This window comes from Oncorhynchus masou, chromosome 12 (genome assembly GCF_036934945.1).
Source record: "Oncorhynchus masou masou isolate Uvic2021 chromosome 12, UVic_Omas_1.1, whole genome shotgun sequence".
Classification (NCBI taxonomy): domain Eukaryota; kingdom Metazoa; phylum Chordata; class Actinopteri; order Salmoniformes; family Salmonidae; genus Oncorhynchus; species Oncorhynchus masou.
In genome coordinates this window covers 10,368,048-10,390,886 of record NC_088223.1, presented here as the reverse complement: position 1 = coordinate 10,390,886, position 22,839 = coordinate 10,368,048, and the positions used below count along the sequence as shown (strand labels likewise).

The following is a 22,839-nucleotide window of genomic DNA, read 5'->3' as shown; positions in this document are numbered from 1 at the left end:
GTTCTAGAGTACCAGGCCATTATACTCAGAGTCTACTCTCGTTGGTTCTAGAGTGGCACGCCATTATACTCAGAGTCTACTCTCGTTGGTTCTAGAGTGGCACGCCATTATACTCAGAGTCTACTGTCGTTGGTTCTAGAGTACCAGGCCATTATACTCAGAGTCTACTCTCGTTGGTTCTAGAGTAACAGGCCATTATACTCAGTCTACTCTAGTTGGTTCTAGAGTGGCACGCCATTCTACTCAGAGTCTACTCTCGTTGGTTCTAGAGTGGCACGCCATTCTACTCAGTCTACTCTAGTTGGTTCTAGAGTACCAGGCCATTATACTCAGAGTCTACTCTAGTTGGTTCTAGAGTGGCACGCCATTATACTCAGAGTCTACTCTAGTTGGTTCTAGAGTACCAGGCCATTATACTCAGAGTCTACTCTCGTTGGTTCTAGAGTACCAGGCCATTATACTCAGTCTACTCTAGTTGGTTCTAGAGTGGCACGCCATTATACTCAGTCTACTCTCGTTGGTTCTAGAGTGGCACGCCATTATACTCAGAGTCTACTCTAGTTGGTTCTAGAGTACCAGGCCATTATACTCAGAGTCTACTCTAGTTGGTTCTAGAGTGGCACGCCATTCTACTCAGAGTCTACTCTAGTTGGTTCTAGAGTACAAGGCCATTCTACTCAGAGTCTACTATCGTTGGTTCTAGAGTACCAGGCCATTATACTCAGAGTCTACTCTCGTTGGTTCTAGAGTACCAGGCCATTCTACTCAGAGTCTACTCTAGTTGGTTCTAGAGTGGCACGCCATTATACTCAGAGTCTACTCTAGTTGGTTCTAGAGTACCAGGCCATTCTACTCAGAGTCTACTCTAGTTGGTTCTAGAGTACCAGGCCATTCTACTCAGAGTCTACTCTAGTTGGTTCTAGAGTACCAGGCCATTCTACTCAGAGTCTACTCTAGTTGGTTCTAGAGTACCAGGCCATTATACTCAGAGTCAAAAGCTTAGCGATAACGTGGTAGAAACATACTGTTACTTGAAGCATTGGAGAGCCGCTTACGACAGTATGACAGAGAAAGTTCAGCAGACAGACACTGTACATCTTCTCAGGTCCCTATGAGGTCAGCTACATGGTAAGTAGGAGCGTACTCAGGTTAGGTATACGGTCAGCTACATGGTAAGTAGGAGAACCGTCCTCAGAGTTACTCAGGTTAGGTATACGGTCAGCTACATGGTAAGTAGGAGAACCGTCCTCAGAGTTACTCAGGTCAGGTATACGGTCAGCTACATGGTAAGTAGGAGAACCGTCCTCAGAGTTATTCAGGTCAGGTATACGGTCAGCTACATGGTAAGTAGGAGAACCGTCCTCAGAGTTACTCAGGTTAGGTATACGGTCAGCTACATGGTAAGTAGAAGCGTACTCAGGTTAGGTATACGGTCAGCTACATGGTAAGTAGGAGGGTACTCAGGTTAGGTATACGGTCAGCTACATGGTAAGTAGGAGCGTACTCAGGTTAGGTATACGGTCAGCTACATGGTAAGTAGGAGCGTACTCAGGTTAGGTATATGGTCAGCTAAATGGTAAGTAGGAGCGTACTCAGGTCAGGTATACGGTCAGCTACATGGTAAGTAGGAGAACCGTCCTCAGAGTTACTCAGGTTAGGTATATGGTCAGCTACATGGTAAGTAGGAGCGTACTCAGGTTAGGTATATGGTCAGCTACATGGTAAGTAGGAGCGTACTCAGGTTAGGTATACGGTCAGCTACATGGTAAGTAGGAGCGTACTCAGGTTAGGTATATGGTCAGCTACATGGTAAGTAGGAGCGTACTCAGGTTAGGTATACGGTCAGCTACATGGTAAGTAGGAGAACCGTCCTCAGAGTTACTCAGGTTAGGTATACGGTCAGCTACATGGTAAGTAGGGAGCGTACTCAGGTTAGGTATACGGTCAGCTACATGGTAAGTAGGAGAACCGTCCTCAGAGTTACTCAGGTCAGGTATACGGTCAGCTACATGGTAAGTAGGAGCGTACTCAGGTTAGGTATACGGTCAGCTACATGGTAAGTAGGAGAACCGTCCTCAGAGTTACTCAGGTCAGGTATACGGTCAGCTACATGGTAAGTAGGAGCGTACTCAGGTCAGGTATACGGTCAGCTACATGGTAAGTAGGAGAACCGTCCTCAGAGTTACTCAGGTCAGGTATACGGTCAGCTACATGGTAAGTAGGAGAACCGTCCTCAGAGTTACTCAGGTTAGGTATACGGTCAGCTACATGGTAAGTAGGAGCACCGTCCTCAGAGTTACTCAGGTCAGGTATACGGTCAGCTACATGGTAAGTAGGAGCGTACTCAGGTTAGGTATACGGTCAGCTACATGGTAAGTAGGAGAACCGTCCTCAGAGTTACTCAGGTTAGGTATACGGTCAGCTACATGGTAAGTAGGAGAACCGTCCTCAGAGTTACTCAGGTCAGGTATACGGTCAGCTACATGGTAAGTAGGAGCGTACTCAGGTTAGGTATACGGTCAGCTACATGGTAAGTAGGAGAACCGTCCTCAGAGTTACTCAGGTCAGGTATACGGTCAGCTACATGGTAAGTAGGAGAACCGTCCTCAGAGTTACTCAGGTCAGGTATACGGTCAGCTACATGGTAAGTAGGAGCGTACTCAGGTTAGGTATACGGTCAGCTACATGGTAAGTAGGAGCGTACTCAGGTTAGGTATACGGTCAGCTACATGGTAAGTAGGAGAACCGTCCTCAGAGTTACTCAGGTCAGGTATACGGTCAGCTACATGGTAAGTAGGAGAACCGTCCTCAGAGTTACTCAGGTCAGGTATACGGTCAGCTACATGGTAAGTAGGAGCGTACTCAGGTTAGGTATACGGTCAGCTACATGGTAAGTAGGAGAACCGTCCTCAGAGTTACTCAGGTCAGGTATACGGTCAGCTACATGGTAAGTAGGAGCGTACTCAGGTTAGGTATACGGTCAGCTACATGGTAAGTAGGAGCGTACTCAGGTTAGGTATATGGTCAGCTACATGGTAAGTAGGAGCGTACTCAGGTTAGGTATACGGTCAGCTACATGGTAAGTAGGAGCGTACTCAGGTTAGGTATATGGTCAGCTACATGGTAAGTAGGAGCGTACTCAGGTTAGGTATACGGTCAGCTACATGGTAAGTAGGAGAACCGTCCTCAGAGTTACTCAGGTCAGGTATACGGTCAGCTACAAGGTAAGTAGGAGCGTACTCAGGTTAGGTATACGGTCAGCTACATGGTAAGTAGGAGCGTACTCAGGTTAGGTATACGGTCAGCTACATGGTAAGTAGGAGCGTACTCAGGTTAGGTATATGGTCAGCTACATGGTAAGTAGGAGCGTACTCAGGTTAGGTATACGGTCAGCTACATGGTAAGTAGGAGAACCGTCCTCAGAGTTACTCAGGTTAGGTATACGGTCAGCTACATGGTAAGCAGGAGCGTACTCAGGTTAGGTATACGGTCAGCTACATGGTAAGTAGGAGAACCGTCCTCAGAGTTACTCAGGTCAGGTATACGGTCAGCTACATGGTAAGTAGGAGCGTACTCAGGTTAGGTATACGGTCAGCTACATGGTAAGTAGGAGAACCGTCCTCAGAGTTACTCAGGTCAGGTATACGGTCAGCTACATGGTAAGTAGGAGAACCGTCCTCAGAGTTACTCAGGTCAGGTATACGGTCAGCTACATGGTAAGTAGGAGCGTACTCAGGTTAGGTATACGGTCAGCTACATGGTAAGTAGGAGAACCGTCCTCAGAGTTACTCAGGTTAGGTATACGGTCAGCTACATGGTAAGTAGGAGAACCGTCCTCAGAGTTACTCAGGTCAGGTATACGGTCAGCTACATGGTAAGTAGGAGCGTACTCAGGTTAGGTATACGGTCAGCTACATGGTAAGTAGGAGAACCGTCCTCAGAGTTACTCAGGTCAGGTATACGGTCAGCTACATGGTAAGTAGGAGAACCGTCCTCAGAGTTACTCAGGTCAGGTATACGGTCAGCTACATGGTAAGTAGGAGCGTACTCAGGTTAGGTATACGGTCAGCTACATGGTAAGTAGGAGAACCGTCCTCAGAGTTACTCAGGTCAGGTATACGGTCAGCTACATGGTAAGTAGGAGCGTACTCAGGTTAGGTATACGGTCAGCTACATGGTAAGTAGGAGAACCGTCCTCAGAGTTACTCAGGTCAGGTATACGGTCAGCTACATGGTAAGTAGGAGAACCGTCCTCAGAGTTACTCAGGTTAGGTATACGGTCAGCTACATGGTAAGTAGGAGAACCGTCCTCAGAGTTACTCAGGTCAGGTATACGGTCAGCTACATGGTAAGTAGGAGCGTACTCAGGTTAGGTATACGGTCAGCTACATGGTAAGTAGGAGAACCGTCCTCAGAGTTACTCAGGTTAGGTATACGGTCAGCTACATGGTAAGTAGGAGAACCGTCCTCAGAGTTACTCAGGTCAGGTATACGGTCAGCTACATGGTAAGTAGGAGCGTACTCAGGTTAGGTATACGGTCAGCTACATGGTAAGTAGGAGAACCGTCCTCAGAGTTACTCAGGTCAGGTATACGGTCAGCTACATGGTAAGTAGGAGAACCGTCCTCAGAGTTACTCAGGTCAGGTATACGGTCAGCTACATGGTAAGTAGGAGCGTACTCAGGTTAGGTATACGGTCAGCTACATGGTAAGTAGGAGAACCGTCCTCAGAGTTACTCAGGTCAGGTATACGGTCAGCTACATGGTAAGTAGGAGCGTACTCAGGTTAGGTATACGGTCAGCTACATGGTAAGTAGGAGAACCGTCCTCAGAGTTACTCAGGTCAGGTATACGGTCAGCTACATGGTAAGTAGGAGAACCGTCCTCAGAGTTACTCAGGTCAGGTATACGGTCAGCTACATGGTAAGTAGGAGCGTACTCAGGTTAGGTATACGGTCAGCTACATGGTAAGTAGGAGCGTACTCAGGTTAGGTATACGGTCAGCTACATGGTAAGTAGGAGAACCGTCCTCAGAGTTACTCAGGTCAGGTATACGGTCAGCTACATGGTAAGTAGGAGCGTACTCAGGTTAGGTATATGGTCAGCTACATGGTAAGTAGGAGCGTACTCAGGTTAGGTATACGGTCAGCTACATGGTAAGTAGGAGTGTACTCAGGTTAGGTATACGGTCAGCTACATGGTAAGTAGGAGAACCGTCCTCAGAGTTACTCAGGTCAGGTATACGGTCAGCTACATGGTAAGTAGGAGCGTACTCAGGTTAGGTATATGGTCAGCTACATGGTAAGTAGGAGCGTACTCAGGTTAGGTATACGGTCAGCTACATGGTAAGTAGGAGCGTACTCAGGTTAGGTATACGGTCAGCTACATGGTAAGTAGGAGCGTACTCAGGTTAGGTATACGGTCAGCTACATGGTAAGTAAGAGAACCGTCCTCAGAGTTACTCAGGTTAGGTATATGGTCAGCTACATGGTAAGTAGGAGCGTACTCAGGTTAGGTATACGGTCAGCTACATGGTAAGTAGGAGCGTACTCAGGTTAGGTATATGGTCAGCTACATGGTAAGTAGGAGCGTACTCAGGTTAGGTATACGGTCAGCTACATGGTAAGTAGGAGAACCGTCCTCAGAGTTACTCAGGTTAGGTATACGGTCAGCTACATGGTAAGCAGGAGCGTACTCAGGTTAGGTATACGGTCAGCTACATGGTAAGTAGGAGAACCGTCCTCAGAGTTACTCAGGTCAGGTATACGGTCAGCTACATGGTAAGTAGGAGCGTACTCAGGTTAGGTATACGGTCAGCTACATGGTAAGTAGGAGAACCGTCCTCAGAGTTACTCAGGTCAGGTATACGGTCAGCTACATGGTAAGTAGGAGAACCGTCCTCAGAGTTACTCAGGTTAGGTATACGGTCAGCTACATGGTAAGTAGGAGAACCGTCCTCAGAGTTACTCAGGTCAGGTATACGGTCAGCTACATGGTAAGTAGGAGAACCGTCCTCAGAGTTACTCAGGTTAGGTATACGGTCAGCTACATGGTAAGTAGGAGCACCGTCCTCAGAGTTACTCAGGTCAGGTATACGGTCAGCTACATGGTAAGTAGGAGCGTACTCAGGTTAGGTATACGGTCAGCTACATGGTAAGTAGGAGAACCGTCCTCAGAGTTACTCAGGTTAGGTATACGGTCAGCTACATGGTAAGTAGGAGAACCGTCCTCAGAGTTACTCAGGTCAGGTATACGGTCAGCTACATGGTAAGTAGGAGCGTACTCAGGTTAGGTATACGGTCAGCTACATGGTAAGTAGGAGAACCGTCCTCAGAGTTACTCAGGTCAGGTATACGGTCAGCTACATGGTAAGTAGGAGAACCGTCCTCAGAGTTACTCAGGTCAGGTATACGGTCAGCTACATGGTAAGTAGGAGCGTACTCAGGTTAGGTATACGGTCAGCTACATGGTAAGTAGGAGAACCGTCCTCAGAGTTACTCAGGTCAGGTATACGGTCAGCTACATGGTAAGTAGGAGCGTACTCAGGTTAGGTATACGGTCAGCTACATGGTAAGTAGGAGCGTACTCAGGTTAGGTATACGGTCAGCTACATGGTAAGTAGGAGAACCGTCCTCAGAGTTACTCAGGTCAGGTATACGGTCAGCTACATGGTAAGTAGGAGAACCGTCCTCAGAGTTACTCAGGTCAGGTATACGGTCAGCTACATGGTAAGTAGGAGCGTACTCAGGTTAGGTATACGGTCAGCTACATGGTAAGTAGGAGAACCGTCCTCAGAGTTACTCAGGTCAGGTATACGGTCAGCTACATGGTAAGTAGGAGCGTACTCAGGTTAGGTATACGGTCAGCTACATGGTAAGTAGGAGCGTACTCAGGTTAGGTATATGGTCAGCTACATGGTAAGTAGGAGCGTACTCAGGTTAGGTATACGGTCAGCTACATGGTAAGTAGGAGCGTACTCAGGTTAGGTATATGGTCAGCTACATGGTAAGTAGGAGCGTACTCAGGTTAGGTATACGGTCAGCTACATGGTAAGTAGGAGAACCGTCCTCAGAGTTACTCAGGTCAGGTATACGGTCAGCTACAAGGTAAGTAGGAGCGTACTCAGGTTAGGTATACGGTCAGCTACATGGTAAGTAGGAGCGTACTCAGGTTAGGTATACGGTCAGCTACATGGTAAGTAGGAGCGTACTCAGGTTAGGTATATGGTCAGCTACATGGTAAGTAGGAGCGTACTCAGGTTAGGTATACGGTCAGCTACATGGTAAGTAGGAGAACCGTCCTCAGAGTTACTCAGGTTAGGTATACGGTCAGCTACATGGTAAGCAGGAGCGTACTCAGGTTAGGTATACGGTCAGCTACATGGTAAGTAGGAGAACCGTCCTCAGAGTTACTCAGGTCAGGTATACGGTCAGCTACATGGTAAGTAGGAGCGTACTCAGGTTAGGTATACGGTCAGCTACATGGTAAGTAGGAGAACCGTCCTCAGAGTTACTCAGGTCAGGTATACGGTCAGCTACATGGTAAGTAGGAGAACCGTCCTCAGAGTTACTCAGGTTAGGTATACGGTCAGCTACATGGTAAGTAGGAGAACCGTCCTCAGAGTTACTCAGGTCAGGTATACGGTCAGCTACATGGTAAGTAGGAGCGTACTCAGGTTAGGTATACGGTCAGCTACATGGTAAGTAGGAGAACCGTCCTCAGAGTTACTCAGGTTAGGTATACGGTCAGCTACATGGTAAGTAGGAGAACCGTCCTCAGAGTTACTCAGGTCAGGTATACGGTCAGCTACATGGTAAGTAGGAGCGTACTCAGGTTAGGTATACGGTCAGCTACATGGTAAGTAGGAGAACCGTCCTCAGAGTTACTCAGGTCAGGTATACGGTCAGCTACATGGTAAGTAGGAGAACCGTCCTCAGAGTTACTCAGGTCAGGTATACGGTCAGCTACATGGTAAGTAGGAGCGTACTCAGGTTAGGTATACGGTCAGCTACATGGTAAGTAGGAGAACCGTCCTCAGAGTTACTCAGGTCAGGTATACGGTCAGCTACATGGTAAGTAGGAGCGTACTCAGGTTAGGTATACGGTCAGCTACATGGTAAGTAGGAGAACCGTCTTCAGAGTTACTCAGGTCAGGTATACGGTCAGCTACATGGTAAGTAGGAGAACCGTCCTCAGAGTTACTCAGGTCAGGTATACGGTCAGCTACATGGTAAGTAGGAGCGTACTCAGGTTAGGTATACGGTCAGCTACATGGTAAGTAGGAGCGTACTCAGGTTAGGTATACGGTCAGCTACATGGTAAGTAGGAGAACCGTCCTCAGAGTTACTCAGGTCAGGTATACGGTCAGCTACATGGTAAGTAGGAGCGTACTCAGGTTAGGTATATGGTCAGCTACATGGTAAGTAGGAGCGTACTCAGGTTAGGTATACGGTCAGCTACATGGTAAGTAGGAGCGTACTCAGGTTAGGTATACGGTCAGCTACATGGTAAGTAGGATCGTACTCAGGTTAGGTATACGGTCAGCTACATGGTAAGTAAGAGAACCGTCCTCAGAGTTACTCAGGTTAGGTATATGGTCAGCTACATGGTAAGTAGGAGCGTACTCAGGTTAGGTATACGGTCAGCTACATGGTAAGTAGGAGCGTACTCAGGTTAGGTATACGGTCAGCTACATGGTAAGTAGGAGAACCGTCCTCAGAGTTACTCAGGTCAGGTATACGGTCAGCTACATGGTAAGTAGGAGCGTACTCAGGTTAGGTATATGGTCAGCTACATGGTAAGTAGGAGCGTACTCAGGTTAGGTATACGGTCAGCTACATGGTAAGTAGGAGCGTACTCAGGTTAGGTATACGGTCAGCTACATGGTAAGTAGGAGCGTACTCAGGTTAGGTATACGGTCAGCTACATGGTAAGTAAGAGAACCGTCCTCAGAGTTACTCAGGTTAGGTATATGGTCAGCTACATGGTAAGTAGGAGCGTACTCAGGTTAGGTATACGGTCAGCTACATGGTAAGTAGGAGCGTACTCAGGTTAGGTATATGGTCAGCTACATGGTAAGTAGGAGCGTACTCAGGTTAGGTATACGGTCAGCTACATGGTAAGTAGGAGAACCGTCCTCAGAGTTACTCAGGTTAGGTATACGGTCAGCTACATGGTAAGCAGGAGCGTACTCAGGTTAGGTATACGGTCAGCTACATGGTAAGTAGGAGAACCGTCCTCAGAGTTACTCAGGTAAGGTATACGGTCAGCTACATGGTAAGTAGGAGCGTACTCAGGTTAGGTATACGGTCAGCTACATGGTAAGTAGGAGAACCGTCCTCAGAGTTACTCAGGTCAGGTATACGGTCAGCTACATGGTAAGTAGGAGAACCGTCCTCAGAGTTACTCAGGTTAGGTATACGGTCAGCTACATGGTAAGTAGGAGAACCGTCCTCAGAGTTACTCAGGTCAGGTATACGGTCAGCTACATGGTAAGTAGGAGCGTACTCAGGTTAGGTATACGGTCAGCTACATGGTAAGTAGGAGAACCGTCCTCAGAGTTACTCAGGTTAGGTATACGGTCAGCTACATGGTAAGTAGGAGAACCGTCCTCAGAGTTACTCAGGTCAGGTATACGGTCAGCTACATGGTAAGTAGGAGCGTACTCAGGTTAGGTATACGGTCAGCTACATGGTAAGTAGGAGAACCGTCCTCAGAGTTACTCAGGTCAGGTATACGGTCAGCTACATGGTAAGTAGGAGAACCGTCCTCAGAGTTACTCAGGTCAGGTATACGGTCAGCTACATGGTAAGTAGGAGCGTACTCAGGTTAGGTATACGGTCAGCTACATGGTAAGTAGGAGAACCGTCCTCAGAGTTACTCAGGTCAGGTATACGGTCAGCTACATGGTAAGTAGGAGCGTACTCAGGTTAGGTATACGGTCAGCTACATGGTAAGTAGGAGAACCGTCCTCAGAGTTACTCAGGTCAGGTATACGGTCAGCTACATGGTAAGTAGGAGAACCGTCCTCAGAGTTACTCAGGTCAGGTATACGGTCAGCTACATGGTAAGTAGGAGCGTACTCAGGTTAGGTATACGGTCAGCTACATGGTAAGTAGGAGCGTACTCAGGTTAGGTATACGGTCAGCTACATGGTAAGTAGGAGAACCGTCCTCAGAGTTACTCAGGTCAGGTATACGGTCAGCTACATGGTAAGTAGGAACGTACTCAGGTTAGGTATATGGTCAGCTACATGGTAAGTAGGAGCGTACTCAGGTTAGGTATACGGTCAGCTACATGGTAAGTAGGAGCGTACTCAGGTTAGGTATACGGTCAGCTACATGGTAAGTAGGAGCGTACTCAGGTTAGGTATACGGTCAGCTACATGGTAAGTAAGAGAACCGTCCTCAGAGTTACTCAGGTTAGGTATATGGTCAGCTACATGGTAAGTAGGAGCGTACTCAGGTTAGGTATACGGTCAGCTACATGGTAAGTAGGAGCGTACTCAGGTTAGGTATACGGTCAGCTACATGGTAAGTAGGAGAACCGTCCTCAGAGTTACTCAGGTCAGGTATACGGTCAGCTACATGGTAAGTAGGAGCGTACTCAGGTTAGGTATATGGTCAGCTACATGGTAAGTAGGAGCGTACTCAGGTTAGGTATACGGTCAGCTACATGGTAAGTAGGAGCGTACTCAGGTTAGGTATACGGTCAGCTACATGGTAAGTAGGAGCGTACTCAGGTTAGGTATACGGTCAGCTACATGGTAAGTAAGAGAACCGTCCTCAGAGTTACTCAGGTTAGGTATATGGTCAGCTACATGGTAAGTAGGAGCGTACTCAGGTTAGGTATATGGTCAGCTACATGGTAAGTAGGAGCGTACTCAGGTTAGGTATATGGTCAGCTAAATGGTAAGTAGGAGCGTACTCAGGTCAGGTATATGGTCAGCTACATGGTAAGTAGGAGGGTACTCAGGTTAGGTATACGGTCAGCTACATGGTAAGTAGGAGGGTACTCAGGTTAGGTATACGGTCAGCTACATGGTAAGTAGGAGAACCGTCCTCAGAGTTACTCAGGTTAGGTACTGTACATACGCTGAATACATTATCTGCAGCCAACCTGTGCTGTACTGACTGGCTGGCCAGGGTGGAGGGTTTCGTGTTGAGACAGTGTGAGAGTGGTAGCAGACGCAGTTAGGTGGCAGATGGGGCTGCCAGAGCCCACAGGGAGTAAGACAGTGAATCTGCTTTGTGTGGTTACAATTAATCAGTGGCTTGTGCCCTGCCTTCCGCACGTTGTCCGTCGAAATAATAAACAGATGCTACATCTGGAACGGTTACATAACGGAGAGAGCGTCCCAGATGAGAAGGCCGAGAGGATGATGACGAGAAGGAGAGGAGAGAGGAGGGTAGGAGAGAGGAGGGGAGGAGAGGAGGAGGGGAGGAGAGAGGAGGGGAGGAGAGGAGGAGAGGAGAGAGGAGGGGAGAGGAGAGAGGAGGGGAGGAGAGTGTCCCAGATGAGAAAACTGAGAGGATGATGACGAGAAGGAGAGGAGAGAGGAGGGGAGGAGAGAGGAGGGGAGGAGAGAGGAAGAGAGGAGGAGAGGAGAGAGGAGGGGAGGAGAGAGGAGGAGAGGAGAGAGGAGGAGAGGAGAGGAGAGAGGAGGGGAGGAGAGAGGACGGAAGGAGAGGAGAAAGCGTCCCAGATGAGAAAACCGAGAGGATGATGACGAGGAGAGGAGAGAGGAGGAGTGGAGAGAGGAGGGGAGGAGAGGAGAGAGCGTCCCAGATGAGAAGACCGAGAGGATGATGACTAGAAGGAGAGGAGAGAGGAGGAGAGGAGAGAGGGGAGGAGAGGAGGAGAGGAGAGAGGAGGGGAGGAGAGAGGAGGGGAGGAGAGGAGAGAGTGTCCCAGATGAGAAAACCGAGAGGATGATGACGAGAAGGAGAGGAGAGAGGAGGAGAGGAGAGAGGAGGGGAGGAGAGGAGGAGAGAGGAAGAGAGGAAGAGAGGAGGAGAGGAGAGAGGAGGAGAGGAGAGAGGAGGGGAGGAGAGAGTACGGGAGGAGAGGAGAAAGCGTCCCAGATGAGAAAACCGAGAGGATGATGATGAGGAGAGGAGAGAGGAGGAGTGGAGAGGGGAGGGGAGGAGAGAGCGTCCCAGATGAGAAGACCGAGAGGATGATGACGAGAAGGAGAGGAGAGAGGAGGAGAGGAGAGAGGAGGGGAGGGAGAGGAGGAGAAGAGAGAGGAGTGGAGGAGAGAGGAGGGGAGGAGAGAGTGTCCCAGATGAGAATAACGAGAGGATGATGACGAGAAGAAGAGAGAGGAGGGGAGGAGAGAGGAGGGGAGGAGAGAGGAGGGGAGGGGAGAGGAGAGAGGAGGAGAGGAGAGAGGAGGGGAGGAGAGAGGAGGAGAGGAGGGGAGGAGGAGAGAGGAGGGGAGGAGAGAGAGGAGGGGAGAGGAGGGGGAGGAGAGAGGAGGGGGAGAGAGAGGAGGAGAGGAGAGAGGAGGAGAGGAAGAGGAGGAGAGGAGAGAGGAGGGGAGGAGAGAGGAGGGGAGGAGAGAGCGTCCCAGATGAGAAGGCCGAGAGGATGATGACGAGAAGGAGGAGAGAGGAGGAGAGGAGAGAGCGTCCCAGATGAGAAGGCCAAGAGGATGATGACGAGAAGGAGAGGAGGAGAGGAGAGATGAGGAGAGGAGAGAGGAGAGAGGAGAGAGGAGGAGAGGAGGAGAGCAGAGGGGAGGAGAGAGAATAGGAGAGGAGAGAGGAGGAGAGAGGAGAGAAGGACTTAGCTAGTACCTCTTAGCAGTTGAGAACAGGCCAGTATAGAGATGGTAAATACACCCTGGAGTGGGCCAGTACAGAGTCACTGTACCTGAAGATAATGTTAAGACAGAGGTGGGGGTTGATATGGTCCTGAAGGTAATGTTAAGACAGAGGTGGGGGTTGATATGGTCCTGAAGGTAATGTTAAGACAGAGGTGGGGGTTTGATATGGTCCTGAAGGTAATGTTAAGACAGAGGTGGGGGTTTGATATGGTCCTGAAGGTAATGTAAAGACAGAGGTGGGGGTTGATATGGTCCTGAAGGTAATGTTAAGACAGAGGTGGGGGTTTGATATGGTCCTGAAGGTAATGTTAAGACAGAGGTGGGGGTTTGATATGGTCCTGAAGGTAATGTAAAGACAGAGGTGGTGGTTTGATATGGTAACACACAGACTCTTGCTGGTTAACAAGGACAAGTCGGTTACTTTCACCACCCAACCCACACTACAAAGGCAGACCCCCCTCTCTCACACACACACACACACTCTCTCTCACACACAAACTCTCTCTCTCTCGTTCTCTCACACACACTCTCTCTCGCTCTCTCTCTCACACACACACTCACACTCACTCTCACTCTCACTCACACACACAAACTCTCTCTCTCGCACTCTCTCTCGTTCTCTCACACACACTCTCTTTATCTCGCTCTCTTACACACACACACTCTCTCGCTCTCTCTCACACACACAAACTCTCTCTCGCACTCTCTCGTTCTCTCACACACAAACTCTCTCTCTCACTCTCTCTCATTCTCTCACACACACTCTCTCTCACACACACAAACTCTCTCTCTCTCGCACTCTCTCTCGTTCTCTCACACACAATCTCTTTCTCTCGCTCTCTCACACACACACACTCTCTCTCTCACACACACACAAACTCTCTCTCACACACACACAAACTCTCTCTCTCTCGTTCTCTCACACACACTCTCTCTCGCTCTCTCTCTCACACACACACTCACACTCACTCTCACTCTCACTCACACACACAAACTCTCTCTCTCGCACTCTCTCTCGTTCTCTCACACACACTCTCTTTATCTCGCTCTCTTACACACACACACTCTCTCGCTCTCTCTCACACACACAAACTCTCTCTCGCACTCTCTCGTTCTCTCACACACAAACTCTCTCTCTCACTCTCTCTCATTCTCTCACACACACTCTCTCTCACACACACAAACTCTCTCTCTCTCGCACTCTCTCTCGTTCTCTCACACACAATCTCTTTCTCTCGCTCTCTCACACACACACACTCTCTCTCTCTCTCACACACACACAAACTCTCTCTCTCACACACACACAAACTCTCTCTCTCTCGCACTCTCTCGTTCTCTCACACACACTCTCTCTCTCGCTCGCTCTCTCACACACACAAACTCTCTCTCGCTCGCTCTCTCTCACACACACAAACTCTCTCTCTCTCGCACTCTCTCTCGTTCTCTCACACACTCTCTCTCTCTCTCGCACTCTCTCTCGTTCTCTCACACACTTTCTCTCTCTCACACACTCTCTCTCTCTCTCACACAAACTCTCTCTCTCGTTCTCTCACACACACTCTCTCTCTCTCACACACTCTCTCTCACACACAAACTCTCTCTCTCTCGCACTCTCTCTCTTGTTCTCTCACACACACTCTCTCTCGCTCTCTCTCTCACACACAAACTCTCTCTCTCGCACTCTCTCTCGTTCTCTCACACACTCTCTCTCTCTCGCTCTCTCACACACACTCTCTTTCTCGCTCTCACTCAAAAACTCTCTCTCACACTCTCTCTCTCGTTCTCTCACACACACTCTCTCTCTCGTTCTCTCACACACACACAAACTCTCTCTCTCTCACACACACACAAACTCTCTCTCTCTCGCACTCTCTCGTTCTCTCACACACACTCTCTCTCTCGCTCGCTCTCTCACACACACAAACTCTCTCGCTCTCTCTCTCACACACACACAAACTCTCTCTCTCTCGCACTCTCTCTCATTCTCTCACACACTCTCTCTCTCTCGCACTCTCTCTCGTTCTCTCACACACTCTCTCTCTCTCTCACACACACTCTCTCTCACACACAAACTCTCTCTCTCGTTCTCTCACACAGACTCTCTCTCGCACTCGCACTCTCTCTCTTGTTCTCTCACACACACTCTCTCTCGCTCTCTCTCTCACACACAAACTCTCTCTCTCGCACTCTCTCTCATTCTCTCACACACACTCTCTCTCTCTCGCTCTCTCACACACACACTCTCTCTCTCGCTCTCACTCAAAAACTCTCTCTCTCGTTCTCTCACACACACTCTCTCTCTCACACACACTCTCTCTCTCTCTCTGCAGACACGCACAGACTTTAGACACACACAAACCCAACCCTTCCCCCTCTCCCCACCACACACACAAACAGTCCCATTCAACAAACCTTCGTCCATGCTGCGTGAGTTCCTCTTGCTGGCCGAGCGTTGGAATAGGGGGGCTGGCCTGTCAATCATAGAGCTGGCCTGGCGGGTCTGGGCCTGGGTCCGCCCACTATAGCGGAACTTAGAACCCAGCACTAGGAACTTCCTGGGAGTGGTAGCCACCTCAGTAGAGGTCAACCTGGAAATGGAGACAGAGGAACATTTATATAAATATCTATGAATACATAACTATAATATGCAACTTCCTGTGAGCAATAGCCACCTCAGTAGAGGTCAACCTGGAAATGAAGACAGACATTACATTTACATTTTTACAGTTGAGTCATTTAGCATATGTTTTTATCCAGATCGACAGTCAGTTACAGTCAGTACATTCACTAAGACAGATAAGACAACTCCATATTACAGTGAGTTCATTCACTAAGACAGATAAGACAACTCCATATTACAGTGAGTTCATTCACTAAGACAGATAAGACAACTCCATCTTACAGTCAGTACATTCACTAAGACAGATAAGACAACTCCATATTACAGTGAGTTCATTCACTAAGACAGATAAGACAACTCCATATTACAGTCAGTTAATTCACTAAGACAGATAAGACAACTCCATATTACAGTCAGTGCGAGTAACTAAACTACATATAACTACAGGACTATATAACCATAGTAACAATGTATTACTACTGCAATAATGTATCTATGGCCCTTCTCCTTTTAATACAATAGTAATGTGAGAATGATTGAACATGTCACAGGGGTTTCAACAGTGTGCTCTCTTACCTGAAAAAGGTGTGATGTTCCACACAAACCTTCCACAGCTTCTTGGAGGCCTTGTAGTTTGGCAGTTTGAAACCAATGGCGCTTTCGTAATGCTCCAACTGCTGGAAGAGCAGGTCAACACCCTCCTATTAGCAGAGGACTACAGCCACAAACCTATTGATTTAACACGTAAACTAGTCACTTTGATGTATTAGAGCTGTACTGTGGATCTGACTCCTGGGAGAGTAGGGCCTCTTGGGGGGGGGGGGGGTCTAAAACACACGCAAACAAACAAACACAGAAATAATGTTGACCTCTGAGGGGCGTATCTTGATGAAGAAGCTGCTGCGCTTGTAGGAGACCTTGAGGACTTTAGGCCAGGGGAACCGGTTGATCCTCAACTTGTCCTTGTAGACCATCAAACCCCCAGAACAAACACCCAGCATGATGTCCACTCCATCTAGATCCTGGAGAGAGGTGAGGTGAGGGAGGAGAGAGAGAGAGAGAGAGAGAGAGAGAGAGAGAGAGAGAGAGAGAAAGGGAGGAGAGAGAGAGAGGTGAGGTAGGAGAGAGAGAGAGAGAGCGAGAGAAAGGGAGGAGAGAGAGAGAGGTGAGGGAGGAGAGAGAGAGAGAGGTGAGGTGAGGGAGGAGAGAGAGAGAGAAAGAGGAGAGAGAGAAAGAGGAGAGAGAGAGTGAGAGAGGAGAGAGACGTAGGGAGAGAGAGAGACAGGGAGGAGAGAGAGAGAGAGAGAGAGAGAGAGAGAGAGAGAGAGGTGAGGGAGGAGAGAGAGAGAAAAAACTATTCAACTGCAAGACTGCTGGAACCAACATTTTCATGATTGCTCTCAGATTGACAGTATACCATTGACTTCACACTGATTGCATTTTAATGCAATGACACCAACCCACCACTGGGGGGCAGGATAATGACTTCCATATTTTATTTAAATCCCTGCATCTCTGATGCAAACAGATTGACCTCATTCCTGCTATTAAAACGGTGGTCTGACAGAGGCACGCGTTACTCCGTTTTTTTTTGGTGTGGGGGGGGGGGCGGGACAGACACGAACACGAACTCCACAGCTGACGTAGGCTACACTGCAGCAGACAGGAGGTGAGTGGGTGTTGTAACCTCTAACGATGTAAAACACCGTGACTGAGTCCCAGATGGCAGCCTATATCAAATCAAATCAAATGGATTTATAAAGCCCCTCTTTTTTTTCTCTTTGTTTTTTTTACATTGGCAGATGTTACAAAGTGCTTATACAGAAGCCCTGCCTAAAATTTAAAAAAAAAAAACAACATAAACAGCAAGCAATGCAGATGAAGAAGCACTGTATAGTGAACTATTTTTGAAGGGGCCCTGGACAAAAGTAGTGCACTATGAAGGGAATAGGGTGCCAATTGGGACACACTCTTGTTATCATCGTCAGGCCTGCTCTACCCAGATGTGATATAGCTGGACTCCAGCGGACAGACAGGGAGGACACTGAGGGACTATCTGATCTAAAAACACATGTGCTTTCGTAGTCTCCTACCAGCGCATCTTCATCAATGGAGGGAGAATATAGGTCCATCTTTACAGGTTGCCTTGTGAAAACTAAACTAACATATTATTCACACATCAACAACGATGTAATGTCAATATGCAGCATCTTCATTCACTTTTTAGTAGTGGAAATGTGTAAGCACTGTAGCTAACCAAACACTATAAAAAGCTTTAGCACTGTAGCTAACCAAACACTATAAAAAGCTTAAGCACTGTAGCTAACCAAACACTATAAAAAGCTTAAGCACTGTAGCTAACCAAACACTATAAAAAGCTTTAGCACTCTAGCTAACCCGGTTCCGGGTTGGAGCGAGCGGTCGCATCTACACTTCGGTCCGCAGATAGTATAACTTTTCATTACATTTCATTATAGTACAACGGTTTGATTTGCCTAAACTTAGCAATTTCTTCTTAGCTAGCTACATAGCCGTCTTTGTATCAAAGATAATTGCATAATTATCGTATTTCGTCGTCCTAACGTATCTGCCCAGCAGCTAGCTAAGCAGCTAGCTAACATCCACTGTCCACCAGCACTGTAGAAACTATTACACTCAACTGAACGACTCGATTAGCGTAGTGTCAGCTAGCTACATAGTTGTCTTCGCTGTCTTCGTATCCAAGATAATTGTGTAGTTTAGAGTGTGTAGACTTAGAGTGATTATCTTAATTTACCGAGATTAGCTAGCCAGCTATTTGTCGTCCTTAACGTAGGAGATGCTGCTAGCTAGCTAGCCAACAGCTAGCCAACCTCTACCGAATTGAACTTCAACTACCCGGTCAACATTCGCGTCGCTCCACAGGTAGTATCACATTTTCATTTCACTTCATTACAGTACAACGGTTTGATTTGTTTGATCGTAGCTAGCCAGCTACATAGCCGTCTTTGTATCTAAGACAATTGTGTAGTCTAGAGCGATTTTCTAGGTTAGCTGGCCAGCTATTGTCGTTCTTTTAACGTAGCTAGCCAGCTAGCCCCCGAATAGCAGCACTGTAGAAACTATTACAGTACAACGGTTTGATTTGTTTGATCGTAGCTAGCTAGCTACATAGCCGTCTTTGTATCTAAGACAATTGTGTAGCCTAGAGCGATTTTCTAGGTTAGCTAGCCAGCTATTGTCGTTCTTTTAAGGTAACGTAACGCAATCAACCTGCTAGCTAGCCAGCTAGCCCCCGAATAGCAGCACTGTAGAAACTATTACACTCGACGGAACGACTTGATTAGTGTAGTGTCAACATCGCAGCCACTACCAGCTAGCCTACTCCAGCAGTACTGTATCATTTCAATCATTTTAGTCAATAAGATTCTTGCTACGTAAGCTTAACTTTCTGAACATTCGAGACGTGTAGTCCACTTGTCATTCCAATCTCCTTTGCATTAGCGTAGCCTCTTCTGTAGCCTGTCAACTATGTGTCTATCTATCCCTGTTCTCTCCTCTCTGCACAGACCATACAAACGCTCCACACCGCGTGGCCGCGGCCACCCTAATCTGGTGGTCCCAGCGCGCACGACCCACGTGGAGTTCCAGGTCTCCGGTAGCCTCTGGAACTGCCGATCTGCGGCCAACAAGGCAGAGTTCATCTCAGCCTATGCCTCCCTCCAGTCCCTCGACTTCTTGGCACTGACGGAAACATGGATCACCACAGATAACACTGCTACTCCTACTGCTCTCTCTTCGTCCGCCCACGTGTTCTCGCACACCCCGAGAGCTTCTGGTCAGCGGGGTGGTGGCACCGGGATCCTCATCTCTCCCAAGTGGTCATTCTCTCTCTCTCCCCTTACCCATCTGTCTATCGCCTCCTTTGAATTCCACGCTGTCACAGTTACCAGCCCTTTCAAGCTTAACATCCTTATCATTTATCGCCCTCCAGGTTCCCTCGGAGAGTTCATCAATGAGCTTGATGCCTTGATAAGCTCCTTTCCTGAGGACGGCTCACCTCTCACAGTCCTGGGCGACTTTAACCTCCCCACGTCTACCTTTGACTCATTCCTCTCTGCCTCCTTCTTTCCACTCCTCTCCTCTTTTGACCTCACCCTCTCACCTTCCCCCTACTCACAAGGCAGGCAATACGCTCGACCTCATCTTTACTAGATGCTGTTCTTCCACTAACCTCATTGCAACTCCCCTCCAAGTCTCCGACCACTACCTTGTATCCTTTTCCCTCTCGCTCTCATCCAACACTTCCCACACTGCCCCTACTCGGATGGTATCGCGCCGTCCCAACCTTCGCTCTCTCTCCCCCGCTACTCTCTCCTCTTCCATCCTATCATCTCTTCCCTCTGCTCATACCTTCTCCAACCTATCTCCTGATTCTGCCTCCTCAACCCTCCTCTCTTCCCTTTCTGCATCCTTTGACTCTCTATGTCCCCTATCCTCCAGGCCGGCTCGGTCCTCTCCTCCCGCTCCGTGGCTCGATGACTCATTGCGAGCTCACAGAACAGAGCTCCGGGCAGCCGAGCGGAAATGGAGGAAAACTCGCCTCCCTGCGGACCTGGCATCCTTTCACTCCCTCCTCTCTACATTTTCCTCCTCTGTCTCTGCTGCTAAAGCCACTTTCTACCACTCTAAATTCCAAGCATCTGCCTCTAACCCTAGGAAGCTCTTTGCCACCTTCTCCTCCCTCCTGAATCCTCCTCCCCCCCCTCCTCCCTCTCTGCAGATGACTTCGTCAACCATTTTGAAAAGAAGGTCGACGACATCCGATCCTCGTTTGCTAAGTCAAACGACACCGCTGGTTCTGCTCACACTGCCCTACCCTGTGCTCTGACCTCTTTCTCCCTCTCTCTCCAGATGAAATCTCGCTTCTTGTGACGGCCGGCCGCCCAACAACCTGCCCGCTTGACCCTATCCCCTCCTCTCTTCTCCAGACCATTTCCGGAGACCTTCTCCCTTACCTCACCTCGCTCATCAACTCATCCCTGACCGCTGGCTACGTCCCTTCCGTCTTCAAGAGAGCGAGAGTTGCACCCCTTCTGAAAAAACCTACACTCGATCCCTCCGATGTCAACAACTACAGACCAGTATCCCTTCTTTCTTTTCTCTCCAAAACTCTTGAACGTGCCTTCCTTGGCCAGCTCTCCCGCTATCTCTCTCAGAATGACCTTCTTGATCCAAATCAGTCAGGTTTCAAGACTAGTCATTCAACTGAGACTGCTCTTCTCTGTATCACGGAGGCGCTCCGCACTGCTAAAGCTAACTCTCTCTCCTCTGCTCTCATCCTTCTAGACCTATCGGCTGCCTTCGATACTGTGAACCATCAGATCCTCCTCTCCACCCTCTCCGAGTTGGGCATCTCCCGGCGCGGCCCACGCTTGGATTGCGTCCTACCTGACAGGTCGCTCCTACCAGGTGGCGTGGCGAGAATCTGTCTCCTCGCCACGCGCTCTCACCACTGGTGTCCCCCAGGGCTCTGTTCTAGGCCCTCTCCTATTCTCGCTATACACCAAGTCACTTGGCTCTGTCATAACCTCACATGGTCTCTCCTATCATTGCTATGCAGACGACACACAATTAATCTTCTCCTTTCCCCCTTCTGATGACCAGGTGGCGAATCGCATCTCTGCATGTCTGGCAGACATATCAGTGTGGATGACGGATCACCACCTCAAGCTGAACCTCGGCAAGACGGAGCTGCTCTTCCTCCCGGGGAAGGACTGCCCGTTCCATGATCTCGCCATCACGGTTGACAACTCCATTGTGTCCTCCTCCCAGAGCGCTAAGAACCTTGGCGTGATCCTGGACAGCACCCTGTCGTTCTCAACCAACATCATGGCGGTGGCCCGTTCCTGTAGGTTCATGCTCTACAACATCCGCAGAGTACGACCCTGCCTCACACAGGAAGCGGCGCAGGTCCTAATCCAGGCACTTGTCATCTCCCGTCTGGATTACTGCAACTCGCTGTTGGCTGGGCTCCCTGCCTGTGCCATTAAACCCCTACAACTCATCCAGAACGTCGCAGCCCGTCTGGTGTTCAACCTTCCCAAGTTCTCTCACGTCACCCCGCTCCTCCGCTCTCTCCACTGGCTTCCAGTTGAAGCTCGCATCCGCTACAAGACCATGGTGCTTGCCTACGGAGCTGTGAGGGGAACGGCACCGCAGTACCTCCAGGCTCTGATCAGGCCCTACACCCAAGCAAGGGCACTGCGTTCATCCACCTCTGGCCTGCTCGCCTCCCTACCATTGAGGAAGTACAGTTCCCGCTCAGCCCAGTCAAAACTGTTCGCTGCTCTGGCCCCCCAATGGTGGAACAAACTCCCTCACGACGCCAGGACAGCGGAGTCAATCACCACCTTCCGGAGACACCTGAAACCCCACCTCTTCAAGGAATACCTAGGATAGGATTAGTAATCCTTCTCACCCCCCCCCCCTTAATGATTTAGATGCACTATTGTAAAGTGGCTGTTCCACTGGATGTCAGAAGGTGAATTCACCAATTTGTAAGTCGCTCTGGATAAGAGCGTCTGCTAAATGACTTAAATGTAAATGTAATGTAAGCTAACCAAACACTATAAAAAGCTTTAGCACTGTAGCTAACCAAACACTATAAAAAGCTTTAGCACTGTAGCTAACCAAACACTATAAAAAGCTTTAGCACTGTAGCTAACCAAACACTATAAAAAGCTTTAGCACTGTAGCTAACCAAACACTATAAACAGCTTTAGCACTGTAGCTAACCAAACACTATAAAAAGCTTAAGCACTGTAGCTAACCAAACACTATAAAAAGCTTACGCACTGTAGCTAACCAAACACTATAAAAAGCTTTAGCACTCTAGCTAACCAAACACTATAAAAAGCTTTAGCACTCTAGCTAACCAAACACTATAAAAAGCTTTAGCACTGTAGCTAACCAAACACTATAAAAAGCTTTAGCACTGTAGCTAACCAAACACTATAAAAAGCTTTAGCACTGTAGCTAACCAAACACTATAAAAAGCTTTAGCACTGTAGCTAACCAAACACTATAAAAAGCTTTAGCACTGTAGCTAACCAAACACTATAAAAAGCTTTAGCACTGTTGTTACGGATACAGTTATCCTGTGTGTGTGTATCCTGTGTGTGTGTTTCTTTTCTCTCCTTCTCCCCTCTCAGGTGAAAATCATCACTCCCCAATCAGTCAACAATCAATCATCAATCAGAAGACACACCTCCTCCTATTTCCTGACCTATCACAGTTCCTTCCCCATGGTTTAAAAACCCCATCATTTGTTTGTTCTAGAGCCCAGCTCAGCTCAGCTCAGCCTCTCTGTAAATGCCATGTCTGTAGGTCTCTGTGTTTCACTCTCGCT

General features: G+C 48.5%; 1 protein-coding gene across 13 annotated transcripts in view; it reads right to left on the bottom strand.

Annotated features, from left to right (window-relative positions):
• The window catches only part of epb41a (erythrocyte membrane protein band 4.1a), a 149,254-nt gene that overhangs the window by 79,077 nt on the left and 47,338 nt on the right, over positions 1–22,839 (bottom strand). For 9 of the 13 annotated variants that reach the window (XM_064979543.1, XM_064979548.1, XM_064979551.1 and 6 more), the window contains 3 exons: positions 16,319–16,471; positions 16,026–16,126; positions 15,242–15,417 (listed from right to left, as the gene is read on the bottom strand). In XM_064979543.1, the coding sequence (XP_064835615.1) occupies positions 15,242–15,417; positions 16,026–16,126; positions 16,319–16,471 (430 nt within the window). The remainder of the gene's footprint in view (positions 1–15,241; positions 15,418–16,025; positions 16,127–16,318; positions 16,472–22,839) is intronic. The other 4 variants (XM_064979544.1, XM_064979546.1, XM_064979550.1 and 1 more) reach the window with 1 other exon arrangement.